Source organism: Mustela erminea, chromosome 4 (genome assembly GCF_009829155.1).
Source record: "Mustela erminea isolate mMusErm1 chromosome 4, mMusErm1.Pri, whole genome shotgun sequence".
NCBI classification, from domain to species: domain Eukaryota; kingdom Metazoa; phylum Chordata; class Mammalia; order Carnivora; family Mustelidae; genus Mustela; species Mustela erminea.
The window spans coordinates 70,986,105-71,004,070 of NC_045617.1; the positions used below are offsets into that span (position 1 = coordinate 70,986,105).

Consider the following 17,966-nt stretch of genomic DNA (forward strand, 5'->3'; position numbering starts at 1 on the left):
AAGTCGGAAGCTGGTGCCAGTCAGAAGATGTGGTGATGGAAGTGAAGGACTCGTTCCAAAGCCTCAGGGCACAGAGAGGTAGGGCTCCAGTATCACATGGATCCTGGCAATTCGTGAAAACCCGTCACTGATGGGTACAGGCCTTTATTGTACAGCACGAGGCTCACTCTCTTTCTCAACCCCAAACCAGAACTCATGTATTGCTTTGCGCTGACGTGAAGGGGCGAATGATTTCTTTCCTCAGCAGGCCCAACGCGCGAGAGAACGGGCCACGCTTCAACACGAATGCCAGCAGCATTCTTTGGAGACCGTCTCGGGACCTCCTAACCGAAAATCCATGTTTCTAATTTAAGTAGGAGACAGTCATTGCTCCTACAGCCAGGGAGTATTTCAAATCCCTTCCTATTTGCAACGCCGTCTAAAAACAATCAACTCATCTTTCAAACTTGACCAAACTACGAATGGAATGAGGACTCGGTCGTCTCCGAAGGGTGCTCGTCCTGGCACTCAGCAGCTTACGTGTGGCTCACAGATGGCTTCTGTCTCATTCTGTGTAATCCAATCATCCTGCACGGCTGCGTCTCACACTTCGTCTCTGGGAGTAATTGAAAAGCTCACAGCGGCAATTGTCTCTTCTTCCAGATGTCATCAGTAGGAAGAGCGCGCCTTTCGCCACCTTTCTGACAAAGGATGCGCCCATGGCTCTCCAGACCAGAGTCGCTCCGAGCAAGGTAAAGAGGAATGACTTCTTGGCGTTGGCTTCCCGTAACCGCCTCCCACTGGTGTAAGCAAATACGTTCTATAAATGGTGTCTCTGTCAGGAGGCAACTCGTTTCACTTTTGGCTGGGAGCTAAGGCAGAAAACATTCTGCAGCCCTCCTGGCATCCTGGGGTGATAGTGGCAATCTTGAGACACCGGTGCCCAAGAAAAGATCCTAAAGCATTCAGATAAGGGGCGTTTAGCAGACCCTGTGTCACTCACAGGCAAACCTTCTAGAATGAACACCTGCACCTCAGTTTCTCGGGTTCTGAACTCATCACAGTTTGTCTTTCCTCTTTTTTGGGGCAGGGAATGGCTTTAATTTTTCCAACCTCTAAAAGATGTGCAAGATTTTAAAGGAGAAGTATTGAAACATTTTAAGCTGGTCGTTTGTTATTTTCTTTTTCCCTTGAGGCTAGTGTTAATAGTTGTGTTCTATTTCAGTATAAAAATACCCCTTTAAAAAAAAAATCAAAGCACCTAAAACAAGGAAATTTGCAAAGCCTCAAAGCAGCTGTGTAAATTCATACAGGCTTTGGGCCTATAAAGATCTAGCCTTAAGGGAATGACACTCTGGAAAGTCAGATTTTTACTTAAAAATTAAATTACGTTTTATGAATTAGTGCTCCATTCATTTTAGTAAAATATCAGCTCTGTGTGTGTTTCCTCAAGCTTTTTCTGCTCACTGCCATCATCACAACATACATCATCAGTTAGAAATGTTAAGTATGGCAACAGCTAAGAAAAATTTTCTAGGTCAGTGAAAACATTATTTCAGGGAAAATATTTTTAAAAATTTATTTTAAGAGTATTTTAGACTATTCATAATTTATATAGAATTTGGGAATTAAACAAGCAATAATAACTTTTACTGAAGAGAAAAAAAATTAAAAGGTAATACCCTTTTCCTTAAGTAGCTTACATAAAGAATCGGGACTCTATATTTAGTTTGGGCTTAAACACACACACATACACACACACGCGCATATACACACTCTCCTTCCAGTGTAAATATTCAGGTAATTGCTGCAGGTCTTCAATTTTTTAGAATCCCAGAGCTTTTTGTGTCAAATCACAGCTATAGAACATTAAGGCAACATTGAATTCATTCAAAATTGGTGAGTTACTGAAAAGTCGATCTCATGATACATCCCTGTAAGTTATGAGTTAACTTTCTTTAAGTCCTTGCTCATTGTCAGTATCATCATCTCAGGAACTATTCAGATACTCATAAATTAATAGTAATAGCAAAAGTGACCTTTATCCTAAGAGAATTCCAAGACTTAACAAACATTTATTGAGTGTATGCCATGTGCCAGGCATTGGGCTAATTAAATACCCCCGTCCATATACTTTAAATGAGAGAAAAGCTGACTCAAGGGAAAGAGCCATGGCCAAAGGCCATTTAATTAATTTGCTGTCTGGGGAAACAGCACAGGAACTGGGAAGAAAGCCCAGGTATGAGGACTGCTAAATTGTTGTTGAGAATACAATGTATTGTTGTTCAGAACTCCAGTAGGATACATATTTCATAACTACATTGAACTAAATGCAAAGTTACAACTGTAAAGCAAATGTTGAATTTTAAAATGGCAGAGAAACACTGTTCCTGCATGTGACCGCTGACATGAACTAGAGAATTTCATCCATACAGATACTTTTGAAGGGAACAACTATCAGAAGTCTGGATCAGACACTGTGGTCCTACAAGTGAGAGAGCCGTATTTCATGATTTCTCTGGAATTGCCTGAAGAACTAAAAAGTAAACTTTCACACAGGGAGTAATAGGGCAAGTTATGATCTGTTGAGTACATACAGTAGCCACTGCTAGGAGTTTTACACATGTTCTGAATACAAAACCTCCATGAAATTTTATATGTATTTTATAGATGAATAAAACAAAACACAGAGTAATTGACCAATGTCAAAGACCTGCCAACGAGAAACTGGAAAAGAAACCCTACTGTTTCTGACCCTGGAATCTACCTGTTTTACAAATAGCCTATAGATCATACTGAACTGAAATTTCATTATTATTTTTACTTCTTTTCACTCATCATTAATCAAAATATATTTATTGCCCACTAACCAAGAACTGAACAATAATTTTGAGGCTGAAGAATTAAACACGATTAAATCCATGTCTCTCTCTTTGAAAATCTGGAGAAAGGGGAACCTCTCTAAATAGGAATGCTACAAACAATGTGATTAGACCTATTAAAAATATGCACAATGCTGTGGAAGCAGAAGAAATAAGAAAGGATCGATTCTGTCCGACAGTAAGGGATGGAGTCATGATATGATATATGAACTAGACCTTGAAGAATATACATATATTTGCTCTGTAGAGAAGGGTAAAGCTCTTCTACTTAATGGTAGCATTCTGCTCTGCAAAATCACATAAGGATTTCCGGTTTTCACAGAATAAATAGAGAAAGTTATTATAAAAGAACTAGACCCAGAATTCCCATAGGTGAATTCCATAACTCCAAAGATCATATGCCCCAATGCTACTTAAATTATTTCTGAGTATAGAAAAAAAAAGAAAAGCCACAGATAATTTTATAAAACAAGAATTACTATGTCATCTAAACCTTTTAAAGATCATACAAAAAATAAACTATAGTTCAATCTTACTTAGGAATATAAAAGTAAAAATCTAAATAACATACAATATGAGCAAGTAATATTTATTCCAAAAATGTAAAGGTGGTTCAGTATTAGATAATCCATTCACATAATTTACCATGTTTGTAAATCTAAGTAGAAAATTATAGAATCATCTTCATAGATGCTGAAATGGCCTTTGACAAAAGTTGACTACCATTACTGATTAAAACACTGAATAAAATAGGAACTGATTATTTCTTCTTTGGTAACAATATGTCTATAACAACATACACACAAACACACACGTTGCAGTCCTAAAACCAGTGTATTCCTTGATGGAGGATGTTAGAAGCATTCACACAGTAAGGCCAAGAATGAGGAGGCAAGGATACTCACTAACTCCACTACTATTTGAAAATAAATTATTATTTTTAATAATAAATTTTATTAGAATGTTTAATTTAAAACATTTTTATTTAAATTCAATTAATTAACATAATGTATTATTGGTTTCAGAGGTAGAGGCCTGTGATTCATCAGTCTTATATAATACGGTGCTCATTACTTCATGTGCTCTCCTTAATGTCCATCCCCCCGTTACCCCATCCCCCCACCCCTCGCCCCTCCAGCAACCCTCAGTTTGTTTCCTATGATGAAGAGTCTCATGATACAGCTGTTCTAGCCAATGCAATCAGGTTGCAATACGCAATGGGACCATAAGAATTGGAGTAGAAGAAGTGAAACTATATTTACAGATGATATTGTAGTGTATTTGGGCAATAGAAGAGGATCACTAAAAGCACTAACATAATAAAAAATTGTGTAAATTCTGTAAAGTGATACAGTATTAAAAACACAAACCAGAAGTCTTTATGTACATAAACAATAGCTAGTTAGAGGATACCACAAGATAAATCTTCTGTTAACACTAGTAACAAAAGCAGGATTTATTTAAGAACAGGCTTAACAGGAAGTGTGTTAAAGGTATGTGAATAAAAATTAAAATGCTTTTGAAAGATACACAAGTAAATTTGAATAAATTGGGGGATCTTGTTTATTTTTGAATAGCAGGAGTGAACATTATAAAGCTATCATTTATTCCCATATTACTAATAAATTTAATATTATCCCAATAAAAATAGCATAAAGTTGTTTTACGGAGATATTCAAGTAGATTTTGAAGCTTATTTGGAAACAAACATAAACATAAAACATAGCTATAGTATCCCTAACAAAGGACCATGGGGGCACCTATATTAATACATACTACAAAGCTTCTATAATTAAAACAGTGTGATATTGATCTCTGAATAGATAGAAAGACAGAGAAGTCATTGGAAGAGAATAGAAAGCTCACAGATAGACAACATATAGAAATATAGTTTAAAGGGGTGCCTGGGTGGCTCAGTGAGTTAAAGCCTCTGCCTTCGGCTCAGGTCATAATCCCAGGGGCCTGGGATCAAGCCCCACAACAGGCTCTCTGCTCAGTGGGAACCCTGCTTCCTCCTCTCTCTTTGCCTGCCTCTCTGCCTACTTGTGATCTCTGTCTGTCAAATAAATAAATAGAATCTTTTAAAAAAAAGAAATATAGTTTAAAAAGGTGCTATCTCATTGGAACGTCAAGTTGTGTGACAGAAGACATACAAGGGCAAGGGCATACAAAGAAAATGATGGGGATGTCTGAAAAGAACACAAGAAATATAGGTGCTCAAATTTGGGACAATCTTAGCATCATCAACAAGAAGCATGACATTAGTGTGTTATAACACATGGAAAATAAAGAAACCCCACAAATTACAAAAAAATAGATGAATAAATAATAAATACACAAATTCAAGGTAAGAAGGAAAATCTCTCTATAAAAGAATATACTAATATGTAGAAAAAAAAAAGTTTGAGACAATTACCATTTTATAACACCAACATAAATAATTGATTCAGACAAAGTCTATCTATGGATGCTAAAGTCAGTAAATAGAAAAGTTAGGGGGGAACAGGACATTCACATAATCTCAAGTGTCACCACACAGATTACTTATAAATAACAAAGGATAAAGACTGCAATTAAAATAGATCAGAGCAATATAAGTCAATAAGAGAAAGACAATTATCATATGATCTCTCTGATATGAGGAATTTGAGAAGCAGGGCGGGGAGTCCTGGGGGATAGGGAAAGCAAAAATGAAACAAGATAGGATGAGGGAGGAGACATACTGCAAGAGACTCTTAATCTCACAAAACAAACTAAGGGTTGCTGGGGGGTAAGGGGTAGGGAGAGGGTGGCTGGGTTATGGACATTGGTGAGGGTATGTGCTATGTGTAAGCCTAATGATTCACAGACCTGTACCCCTGGGGAAAATAGTATATTATATGTTAATAAAAATAAAATAAATAAAATAAATTTTAAAAATAAAATAAAATAGATCAGCAAGCATCACCTTTACCTTGTGATCAAACTGACCATCACCCATGATGAGACAAAATAATACTATGTGTCTCCTCATGAGATACAGTGGGAAATATACAAGATTACCAATTAGAATTCTTCCCCAGAGATTCTTTTTTTTTTCTTTTATTATGTTCAGTTAGCCACTGAGTAATACATCATTAGTTTTTGATGTACTGTTCAACGTTTCATTAGTATCATGAGGAAATCATCAGACAAATCTCATGTATGGCACTAAAGAGATATGACAATTGAACTTAACGTGAAAATTTAATTGATTCTAGATTTTGAGGACAATTGAGGAAATTTGAATATGAACTCTGTGTAAATAATATTGTGTATCCATATAAAATTTCTTGTGTATAATAATAATTTTGTAATTATATAGGAACTGTCCTTGCTTTTCTTGAGAGTTTGGGGAAAAAAATATCTGAGGTCACTGAAAATTTTGTTTTCACTTTCGGTCCTTGAGAAATAAATATGTTACAATTTCACATTACCTTTTCAGAGTATCCCTACTCAACATTTTTGCAAAGGCTGTAGTTAAATTTTAAGCCACTTAAGGGGGCAAAAATGTGAATATTAATAAAAAGACTTATTTTGAAAAATGTGTATTTCATGTAAAATACTTCGGTATAATGCAGTGTGAGAGATGTGTGTGTAGATTAACGCCAATCTGCATTCTATTAGCTGTTGATTAGCATCTGAAATATCCTTATCAGGAATCCACACTTGAAGCTCTTCTCAGGCAGCAGAAAAGTTATTAATGAAACCCATACCAGAGACTTTGTCAATGAGCATAAGAAAGAACTTATTTTTTTACTGATGAAATGAGCATTGTTCAAAGTATGCAAAATTGAATACGTGTCATTACCCTTATGTGAACAAGATATCCGAATCTGGGAAGCTCGGCCACCTAAATACCATCACAGGAGCACCCCAGATCTAGATCCCATATTCTTGTTCTGTCCCTGCCCTCACCCTCCCACCACCTCCACAAGCACTATCCCTTCCCTCAACACACACACACTTCATGAAGAAATTTGTCGACTGATTTGGTCCACATGACTGATCCTGACTTCGGGATATCATTGCGATAGCCTGCAAGTAAATCTGACAAACACGAAGTATTTATCAAAAGTGCTGATAGAGAGTGGGAACTCCCTAAATTTTCAAAAGCAGGTTATATAAATACCCTGAGGTTTATTGGCTAATACATTTTTGTATATTTGGCACAATTTTAAGAATGAATGACTTGCTATGATTGTAGCATACAATGTAGAATCCTGGTCTTTTATTTTTCATTAGAAATTTATAAAATGTAGAAAAGGAAGAAGGAAATATCCATGATTTCAGCATCTAAAGACAAACACTCTTAACATGTTTATAGTTCCTATCAGATTTGCAGGTTTTAGAAACTGAGTGGAGGGTATGGTAGGGAAATGTAAAAGCCTCCACTTACTTTTAATCTCTGGAAGCTATAGATGTTGACAAAAAGAACCTGACAGCTCCGAGTAGCAATTTAACTGAGATTTGTTTGAATAATGGATTATGGGTGATTTTCACTTTTTTTGTGCTTCATGTTTTTATGTATTCCAAAATTTCCACAATGACCATTAGGTTCAAAGTCAGATTTGTTTATATTTTTATCTTTTGCACTGAATACTTTGGGGACTGAATTAATGAATGTGTATTATTTTAATAATAGCTGGGATTTAGAAAACCAAAAAGGCAACTGAGGTCCTAGAGTATTTGCAATCCTTTTGAACTTCAGAGATTAGAGAAGTATTGAAGACCCAAACTGACTGAAAACTGTTAACCAATACCTGGAAACCATTAACCAGTACCTGGAAACAAGAGAATTTGTTTCATCTTCCCCCACCCCCAGAACTACCCCAATCCTCATAACCAACTTTATGGTACTAGTTTTAATAAAGAGCCTACATCTGAACTTGGTTGCCCCATGTTTATCTTATTCATAGTTTATAACAGGAAATAAGCCAGCAGCCTTCTCCTTCTGAGAAGTTTTGGGGTGTACTGACCCTTCCCTCAACCCAATTTGTGGGATGCCTTTTACATAGGTCACCATGTTTTGTGCGCGGTGAAATCTCTAATGGGACATCCCTGGTGCTTTAGAGAAGTTCAGCTGACTCAAAGACGGCCACCCATGGTGAAGTCATTGGTGGAATAGCCCCCGTTCATTTAGCTCTATCCAACTCAGGTGCCATATATCAGATAGTGATTGTTTTATCAAATCAAGTTCTTTTTTTGTGTGTTTGCCCATGAGAGAGAAGTAGTTAACTGGGAGAAGAGTTGAAAGAAGAAATAAAGAGAGAAACAAAGACTGGAAGAAGGAAAATCGGTGCAGTCATGTTAAGTCTCTAGCCCCACAGTGTACCTAACTACTGAGTTTCTGTGGCTCCTGGATGGCGGGTAGCGAAGTGCAGCTGAACAGCTGTTGAGACAGTTCCCTTAATTGATTCCGACACCATTTCCATTATCACCATTAAGAGAGTGAGCTTTTCTGATCCCTTCAACTAGAGGAGTCTAATGAACATATAGAAATTTGAAATATGACTTAGAGTACCAATGCTACAGATAATGTTTTTAGAGTTTTCAGCAGCTGCCCTAGGTGTAGATACGATGACTAGACTGATGGTCTCTAGTTCTTCTAATGGGAATGGGGATACTCTCTCCCCGCTAGGATTTGAAGTGCACTTAGTTAGACTTGGAATTATCCTTTAAGATTACAGATTCTTTTTTTTTTTTTTTTAAGATTTTATTTATTTATTTGACAGACAAAGATCACAAGTAGGCAGAGAGGCAAACAGAGAGAGAGGAGGAAGCAGGCTCCCCGCCGAGCAGAGAGCCCAATGTGGGGCTCGATCCCAGGACCCTGGGATCATAACCTGAGCGGAAGGCAGAGGCTCTAACCCACTGAGCCATCCAGGCGCCCCAAGATTAGAGATTCTTAACCTGGGATCCATGCATGGACTTCAGATGTTCTGTGAGAACATTGACATTGCACACCACGTCTTGCATATTTGTGAGCATATCTATTTTTATGCATAGTCCATAGTTTACATTAGACATTCCACAGAATAATGAGCCCCCAAGGCTTAAAGACACCATTGCCTTATTTTACAGATAAAACATTACTCAGAGTAACTTTCCTATAATCATATAAGTTGTTACTGCTAGAAACTAGGTCTCCATCTTCCATTAAAAATTTATAAAATACAGAGAAAAGGGTGAGAGATCATCAATGATTTCACCATGTAAAGACAGACACCTTTAAGACTTTTCTATTTCCTACCAGAAATATGTGTTTAGGTTCAGAATCACACTTTTGAAAACCACATATTGATATATTGCTTCCCATTAGACTCGTACTAAATTCCACTCACACCAGCAGTCTAGAATAATGTCTATTATATTCACCAGAACAAGTGATTCTTTAAAAAAATATATATCTTGCCGACAGGAGAACAATGGTGTCTTATTGTTGTTTCAGTGCGCATTTCCTTATTATCTGTGAAGTAGAAGATTGTATTGGTTCATTCCTGTTGGAAATCTCTCTCTCATCCATCTTGCCCATTTTGCTCAGGAATCCGGGTCTCCCAGCTATTCGTCCAATTCCCGTTTAGAAATTCTACCTGAGGAGGAGACCATAGGAGAAACCCATGTTCGTTTATCACTTGGACTTGTCCCTACGTCCTCAGTAGTTGTTTGCACTGGAATCATCTGAGAGGATCATTAAAATCCAGTTACCTGAGCTCTACCCAGTATCTACAGAATGCTAACAGCAGACATGGAGTGTGAGGAATTTTGTATTTTCACAGGCAAACACTGGGTGTTTCTTAAGAATAATGAAATTTGAAAGCCACTCACATACAGCTCGTGTGAACTGATTTAAATATGAAGAGTGTAATCCGTTGTGATTCTTACTAACAGCTCTGTGTCATTGTGCAGACAAGGTTATCTCCCTTCTGTGAAGTAGTTTTGCCCTCATGACCAGAACCACAGTACTTACTTTCTGACTTGGAGTTAATAAACATGATGCCAAATTGCAACTTTTCCACCGACAGCTTTGCGAACATCACCTTGTTTCTCTGAACCTCTGTTTCTTCATCTGAAAAGAGGTGATTATTATCCTAGGTCAATCTTACCGCTTATTTTGAGGGGTAAGCTAATCTATATATGTATACTTTAAACAGTCATGTAAATATTGGATATATTTACTTGTTCTAATTGTTTGCTGTGTGATAACTTTGGGCATGATGTCAATACTCCATAACTATCTGGTGACTGATTACCAGCTTATTGTTCAGCCAAGACTGCTCTTATATGAGGTGTTGTTCCCTGTTGCCTGATCTGTCATAATGGATACTCCTTAACTCATCTGCAGCCTGAAAATCAGCCATGCTTCCCTCAACCCTTAATACTGTAATGAATCAGTCAACTGTGTGCCAGGAACCAGACCAGACTCTGTCATTAGTGAGCATACGGGACACACCCCATTCCTCCAGATAAAATGGGGTAAGTATCATAGAACAATTAGACCCCATATCTTTTAGCTAATTCCTTGAAGAAACACCGTAAGATATGTGAAAGAGATCCCTCTGGGGTGTTATGAAATGACCTAACAAGAAATGTTCAAAAGATAATAATGAAGAGAAGGATGAGAGGTAGCTATTGACTCCAGAAGAATGGAACGAATATGAAATTTTCCTATCTTTCCCTCTTAAAGATTTTCTTTACTTATTTGAGGCAGAGGGGATGGTGGTGTAGAGAGAATCTGAAGCTGATTCTGCATTGAACACGGAGCCGGATGTGGGGCTCGATCCCACAGGCGCAATATCATGACCTGAGCTGAAACCAAGAGTCTGACACTTAACTGAGTCACCCAGGTGCCCTCAGGTTTTCCTTTTCTGAATTAAGCCCAGAGTTAGAAGGTGGAGAAGGAATAGCAAAGTCTCTTCCAGACCAGGCAGGTTCTTTGAGACCGACAATGAAACAAGCCACTCTATAACATTCACACTGAGTGCTATGCTGGGTAACCTACTGACCATGGGGATCAGGTGGGTAACAATCCAGATGCTACATTGCTATGTGCCACCAAGGCCAGACCTTCACCCACGGACTTTATAGAGCAAAGGGTAGTTATCTAACATGGCGCCATTTGTGCACCCAAGGGGAGATCCAAACAAGCCTTCCCACATTCTGGTCCGGGCATGTTTTAACCTCCACTCCACAGGGCCTGGAACACATAGCCCTGAGGGAGGTCCCTGGGTAGGCACGAACAAGATGGAGACCCAAAGATGGAGTCAGTATTGTCAGCACTCCTATACCAGTCAAACCAGTTTGGAAACTGGCAGGAGAGTCAAATGAGGTACGCAGCTGGGGCACTCAGGCTCCACGGAAGCTCTGAAACCCAGGAGTCACCACCCGGATCTACTAGTTCTGGTTTGGGCCATTCAGAGACCTCAAACTAAAAGAGTTTTATTCTTTTTTAGTAGGTATAGTCCTTCCTTAATTTCAACTCCTTAGAAACATGCTTTGTCTTTAGGGCAATGGCAGGAAAGATGGCATCACAATATTTTGCATCAAAAAAGATGGCAGTGTAAAGATGACTTTTAGCAGACAGTGTTTTTGAAAGCAAATTATAAAGTATTTACCATATCCTAAATTTGCACATTTTGCAGACTTATGCATATATATTCTATTCTCAAAATAGTTTTGTTATTATGCATAAATAAAACAACATGGGGGCTCTTTAATAAAGTAATTGCATTTATAATGATCTGTATTTACATATGATAAACCTCCAATCATTGTAACACCCTAAAATATTAACATCATCAGATATTCAGTCAAGTTCAAAGAGCCAAATGTCATATTTTTTTATAATTTATTTGGTTCAGGATCCAAATATGTTTTTTGAAGGAATAATAAAGATTTTGGCACTTGCTAAATATCTAGACTTCTATGAACTTTGATTCTTGTATATTAGTTTTTCCTGAAGTACAAAAATAATTGTATCATAATGAAGTTATATATTCAGTCATTTGGATAGCATTATCTTTCCTTTGGTAGTTGAATACAATTATTTTTCTGTCTCTGTCACTAAATAAATGTATGATGTTGGGCCATTCACTCTCAGTTTCCAAATCTGTGAAATGCAGATGATAGTTCCACATATCCAGAAAGCTTTTCATGTGTGCACATCATGGTGGGGGATGGGGAAGGGTGGATGAATTGAGAAATTATGGTGATAGGGCTTGAGACATAGTAATCCAACAATAAATAGCAAATAGAGTTACACTATCAACCATTTGGGACGGGCTTGAGGGGATGATGTTGGAAGGAAAGGCAATAGCAGTGGTTAGAATTGCCTTGTCTAAAAAAGTGGCTGTTAGCCACACATGGCTACTGAGCACTTGAAAGGTGGCTAGTCAAAATTGAGTTGTGTGGTCCAAAGTACTCCGAGTTTCTAAATGTAGTATGAACAAAAGCCATAAAACATCTCATTAATAATTTTTAATCTTTAGTATGAGTTGACAGTATAATATGTTGGCTATACTGGCCTAAATAAAATATTAAAGCATCACTCTGTCAATTCCCCCAACCAGAGCTCTCTCTTTGGTAGCTATCTGTTAACTCATCATTCTTGCTGTTAGATCAGTGGTTCTCAACGTGTGGTCATAGAAACAGAGCACCCAGCATCCCCTGGGAACTTGTCAGAAACACAAATTTCTGGGTCCCATCTCAGACCTACTGAATCAGAAACTCCAGAACTGGGGCCCAGAAATCTGTGTTCTAGCAGTCCTCAAGGTGAGTCTGATACTTACCCACTTGAAAAACACTGCTAGGCTGAGTTTCCATGCTTGGGACCACATCCCATTCACTTTGCATTGCCACTCAGTCCAGTGACTATTTGTCAAATGAAAGAATGGATGAATGAATCCTGATGACGTGGGGCCATCAGAGGATATGCAGCAGGAGAATATCATGGTCTGATTACCTTTTAGAAAGTTACGTTTGCAAGCTGCGTAGAGTATAGATTATAGGAAGAAGTTACTAGAGGCAATATAATTTGCTCATAGGAAAATTATTATTTGAAAATCTAAATATAGTATTCAGGTGGGAAAAAAAGTAATTATTTTAAAAATTAGGCCTTACTTTTCAAAGCATTTCTTTTAAAATAACTTTATAATGTGTAATTTTATTTATGTATAGTGATTTGTAAATTTGGGGGAAAAGTAGACACACCTATATGTAAAATTTGTCAATAAATATGTTTTCCCACAAATTATGATTTCATTTTTAAAATAATAGCTACAAATGTCTTATCCATATGTATCACAATTGTCTATTTGGATTACAAAAGTAAAATTTTAAAGCAAGTGAGTATATTTTAAAATATTTAAATTTTGATATTAACATAGAAAGAAAAATAATTTCATGTTTGTATATTAGTATAGAAACTATATATTATTTATCTTATTTTAGATTGAATTAAAATATAGGAATCATCTAGAAATATTTCAACTAGAGGCTATTAATGCTCAAATTAAAAGAAAAACAAATTGATGTTAATATGTAGAATAAAGAGTAAAGCAATCCCAAAGACACATTACCCTTAAGAAGCTTTTAAGGCTGTAGAAGCACCAGTGTTGTTCCCTACCACACACCCATTTTCCATTGGCGGATTCTTATCCCTACAGTTGGGAATTTGGGCACATTAAATGTGGGTATGGAAGGGACGTCTGGGTGGCTCAGTGGGTAAAGCCGCTGCCTTTGGCTCAGGTCACAATCTCAGGGTCCTGGGATCCAGCCCCGCATCGGGCTCTCTGCTCAGCGGAGAGCCTGCTTCCTCCTCTCTCTTTCTGCCTACTTGTGATCTCTCTCTCTGTCAAATAAATAAATAAAATCTTTAAAAAAAAAATGTGGGCATGGAAGTTGAAACTTCAACTCAGGTAAAACTTTCACATATTCTCTTGACCTTTAAATAATCTTCTCTACAAATCAATGTTTCCATATTGATTCCACCACCTGGAAGACATCATGAGTTGCCTACCTTGTAGTAGACCCCACTCCCCTTTTTCCTTCCTTGCTAATAATTGCTCATAATTTTTGTTATAGCAGTCGGTGCCAAGCCCTGGGAGCAAAGTCCCAATGTTCTAAATCCCCTTTACTCTTTGTCTGTGATTGTTAAAGATGTGAGCACATGACCCCAAGTCATGGTCAATGAGACATATTGGGACATCTGATGGGGGTTTCTAGGAAAGATTTTTATTTTCTAATAAAAGAAAGAGAGCTATGAGAAGATCTCATCCTTTTACTTATTCCTTTAAAAAGGATTGTGTCAGCCATCATGAAATGACAAGGCTATGCAGGTCTTAAAGACAGATTGAGGTGTTAAGGGTTCAAATTTGCAACCAGTAATAAGTCCTAGATATTGAGTGCACAGAATAAGAAAATATAGACAACAATATTGTATTATAATCATCAAATTTGCTAACAGACGATATCTTAATTGTTCCAACCTCAAAAAGATATAATTATGAGACAGGGTGAAGTGCAAACTATCACTAGAATGGCACCCAATTATAGTATATAAATGTATCAAATCAGCATGTGGTACACATTAAATTTACACAGTATTATATGTCAAATATATTTCAACTAAAAATAATAAAATAAAATAAAATAAATGGATAAATAAAAGAATAAGGCTAGGAAGAGACAAAGGGTCATGAGGGAGGGAACCTGGAGTGAGAGATACCGAAGGGCAAAAGGGGGATGAGCTTGATGGGCAAAAGGATAAGAGACTTGGCCAAGGGCAGACTACAGGCAAAGAGTAGGAGGGGCTAGGGACAACAGGGGTGTGTAGGGGTTGGGGGGCTGGAATCCTGAAGGTGTTAGAACCTTTTAGTCCTGATCTCCTCTGGTTCGCTTAGGCCAGACAATTCACCCATTTTTAAATAGTTGAAAAAAGTAGTTTGTTTCCTGGAGTCCATAGTCTCTCATGGTTCGTCTGATCTGAGGGTTTTAGAGGGGAAGGGGCATAGGGTGTTAGGTGAGCCTGGTGGTGGGTGTTAAGAAGGGCACGTATTACATGGAGCACTGGGTGTTATAGCAAACCACGGATCATGGAACACTACATCAAAAACTAATGATGTACTTACTATATGGTGACTAACATAACATAATAAAATTTTTTTAAAAAATAAGAGAAAAAAATATAAGCTCCATAAGGACAAAAAAAAAAAAAAAAAGGAAGAAGTAAGTTTTGGTAAGTCTGTAAACTTGGTCCATTCAGCCAAATGGTTGTGGAGTGCTCTGTGCTAACTCTCTTCTCTTCTTGCATTTAGTGGAGGGCTCCTCTGTGCCCAGGCCAATTAAAAGATTTGATAAATTTGGTGAATTGGTCATTCAGAGAAAATGAATAATGCTAAAGTGTTTAAGTATTGACCAAACAAGAAGACTTTTGAAAAGATAAAAAGAGAAAAGAATACACTGGAAAATTTCCATGTGAAATGCTGACATTTTTATTATATTCATAAGAATATATTTCAGAAGATTAATAGTGAGGTTCAGACATTTTCAATTGTTTATTGGCTTTTTAAATGTTTATTCATGTGAACTGCCTATTTATATACTTTGTCCATTTTTCTCTTGGTTTGTGAGTCTTTTTTTTATTTGTATGTGTTTATGTATTGTGGATATCAATCCTTTGCTCCTAATATATATTGCAAATATTTTATCCCATTTTACCTCTTGGCATTTAAGCCTTTAATCCATTTCAAGTTTATTTTGGTGTCTGGTACAAGACTGGAATCTAATGGGGTTTTTCTGTCTAAAAGTTAGACAATTTTCACAACACTGTTTGTTAAGTAATCCATCTGGTCCCCATTAATCTACAATGCTTTCTTCCAAAGTCTCATATGTAGCAGAGGCCATTTTAGGACCATCTATTGTGTTTTAGTCAATAGCTCTGTAAACTCTTGCACACAGGTTCCGTTATTACTGTGTTATTATGTACTTTTTTGTTCATACTTTTCAAAATTTCTCAGCTGTTCTCCTATTTGGACTATTATGATAGCTGTAATTATGATCATTTTGTCAAATTCAATTGTAAATGTTAGCATGTAGGAAGTGTGTTGTGGGAGAAGGAAGGCAAGTGATACGGATTTTTCTACTGCATTAATCCTTGGTGCAAATGCGGACCACGCTAGCCTTTCCAGTCAGAGAAACTTTCCTTGTGGACTTTGAAGTCCTTCCCACCCCGTGGGTCTCCAAGCAAAACAAAGCCAGCCAACACCAAGAACTGGGCAGCCATGGTCTTTTGTTTGTCAGACTCATTACCAACAACAGTAAGAGAAAGCCTAGGCTCTTGGAGCTCACGCTTGTGTTCTCTGCAGCTTGTTTTGCAGAATCTTCTTGTATGTGTGATCCTCTTCTACACCATGTACTACGCAGTTCTGGGCACGTGTGGCATGATGCTCAAGTAAGTTGCCTTCCAACAGAATTAAAAAGCTAAGAGTGAATCTGAAAGGAGATTATATTTGACACCCAATGTGCCTTTATGGACTAGACGGTACAATATTTTAAAAATGGTATATTTTCACATCTTTTTAAAGGAAAGATAGCAAATGTGTCCTCTTCGAAATGATAAAAGCCACAACCATGAAATGATGTGGTTGGACTGTTCCTCTTCTTTGGAAGATAGTGATGGAAAGAAAGTGAAGCTCTTACTCCCTGAGCTGGTATTGAAACAGAGCAGATTTGAATGAGAAGGGGATTTAGAGATAATCTACATCCAATTTAAATATTTTCTGGTATGTACTGGAAATACCTCTTGGACCCAAATCAGGAGACCTATCTTCTAGCCCAGGTTCTTACTTTCTGGAAAGATTTTAACTAAGCCATAGAGCTTCTCTTAATTGTCTTCATTTGTCAAATGGAAGTAATTGATCAAAAGAGAGTTACTATAAAGACAAAGTAAAATGTGTATTTTCAGTGTTGTTTCTATGTAAATGTGAAGCATTTTTTTCAGAGCGTTTTTAGTTTTTTTTTTTTTGTCTTGCTATGGTTGCATTTTGCCTCTACAAATTTAGGTCGCCAATAAATTGATTGTCTTGAAATACATTATGTAGATTTACAAATAATTTCTCAGAAGTCGAGTGTTTATATAGTTTAATTTTATGGTGCAAGAAAGGAGTTAGGACCCTTTGATTTCAATATGCAGATTAGTAACCAAAAATAATTATACCAAGTTTTGCAATGGGAATAATGTTTTTCAGCATGCTTGCAGGCAAACCCACTGAGGAAGCATCTGTGCTCACATACAGCCTCAGCTCTTCCTGGGACTGGAGACAGTGAAGCCATGCCTGGAGCAGGGAAGAGCTAAGACTCTTCAGGGCTCTCTGAGCCTGATTTCAGGGATTTGTAGTTAACGTGAGTCAGAGGAGAGGAATTTTAAGTTCTTGGGCCTTAAAGCTCCAGGAGGCAGCTAACTGATTGACCAGCTGCACACAACTACAAACAGGCACCATAGAGGGTGTATATTTATAGACTCAGATTTTACAACCGAAAGAGATCTCAGAGATTAACCTTTTCAATTTACAGAGAAGACATGAAAGTTCAGCTTCTAATGGAACTGACTTGCCCGAATTCCCAGTTTCACAACACCATCAGGTTTAGAACCTGGGTCTGGATGATTTCCCGGGCTGATGCTCTTGCTACAGGATTGGGTTACGTCCTCTTCCCGTGTTTGATGGAAAGGACTTTCAAGATGATAGCTAAGGGCTAACTACCCCCCCACCCAGGGGACTTCACTAGACAAATAAGACAACAGAGTTAAAAAGATTATTTGGCTGCCAGCTTCTACATGTGCCACAATGTGGCTAAAGCTAATGACTTATCATGTGAAGAGCAATATTCAAAGCCTTAATGTGGGAAGTTATGAACTGCCTCCCCCGGAGTAAACTATTCTCATTTGTAACATCTTCAGGGTATATGAGCTGGATGTCCTGGCACCATTTGATTTCAAAACAAACCCCTCATGGCACAACACAAATTATAAAGGTAATTGGTTTTAATTTCCAATCTTTGTCAATCAGCGAGTTAAATGCCTCAAAAAAA

At 37.5% G+C, this 17,966-nt stretch overlaps 1 protein-coding gene across 2 annotated transcripts in view; it reads left to right on the forward strand.

Annotated features, from left to right (window-relative positions):
* Positions 1–408: 408 nt before the first annotated feature.
* Positions 409–17,966, forward strand: part of TMEM244 (transmembrane protein 244) — a 69,377-nt gene continuing 51,819 nt past the window's right edge. For both annotated transcript variants that reach the window (XM_032338343.1, XM_032338342.1), the window contains exons 1-3: positions 409–731; positions 16,244–16,329; positions 17,836–17,909. In XM_032338343.1, the coding sequence (XP_032194234.1) occupies positions 699–731; positions 16,244–16,329; positions 17,836–17,909 (193 nt within the window). In that variant the 5' untranslated portion in view covers positions 409–698. The remainder of the gene's footprint in view (positions 732–16,243; positions 16,330–17,835; positions 17,910–17,966) is intronic.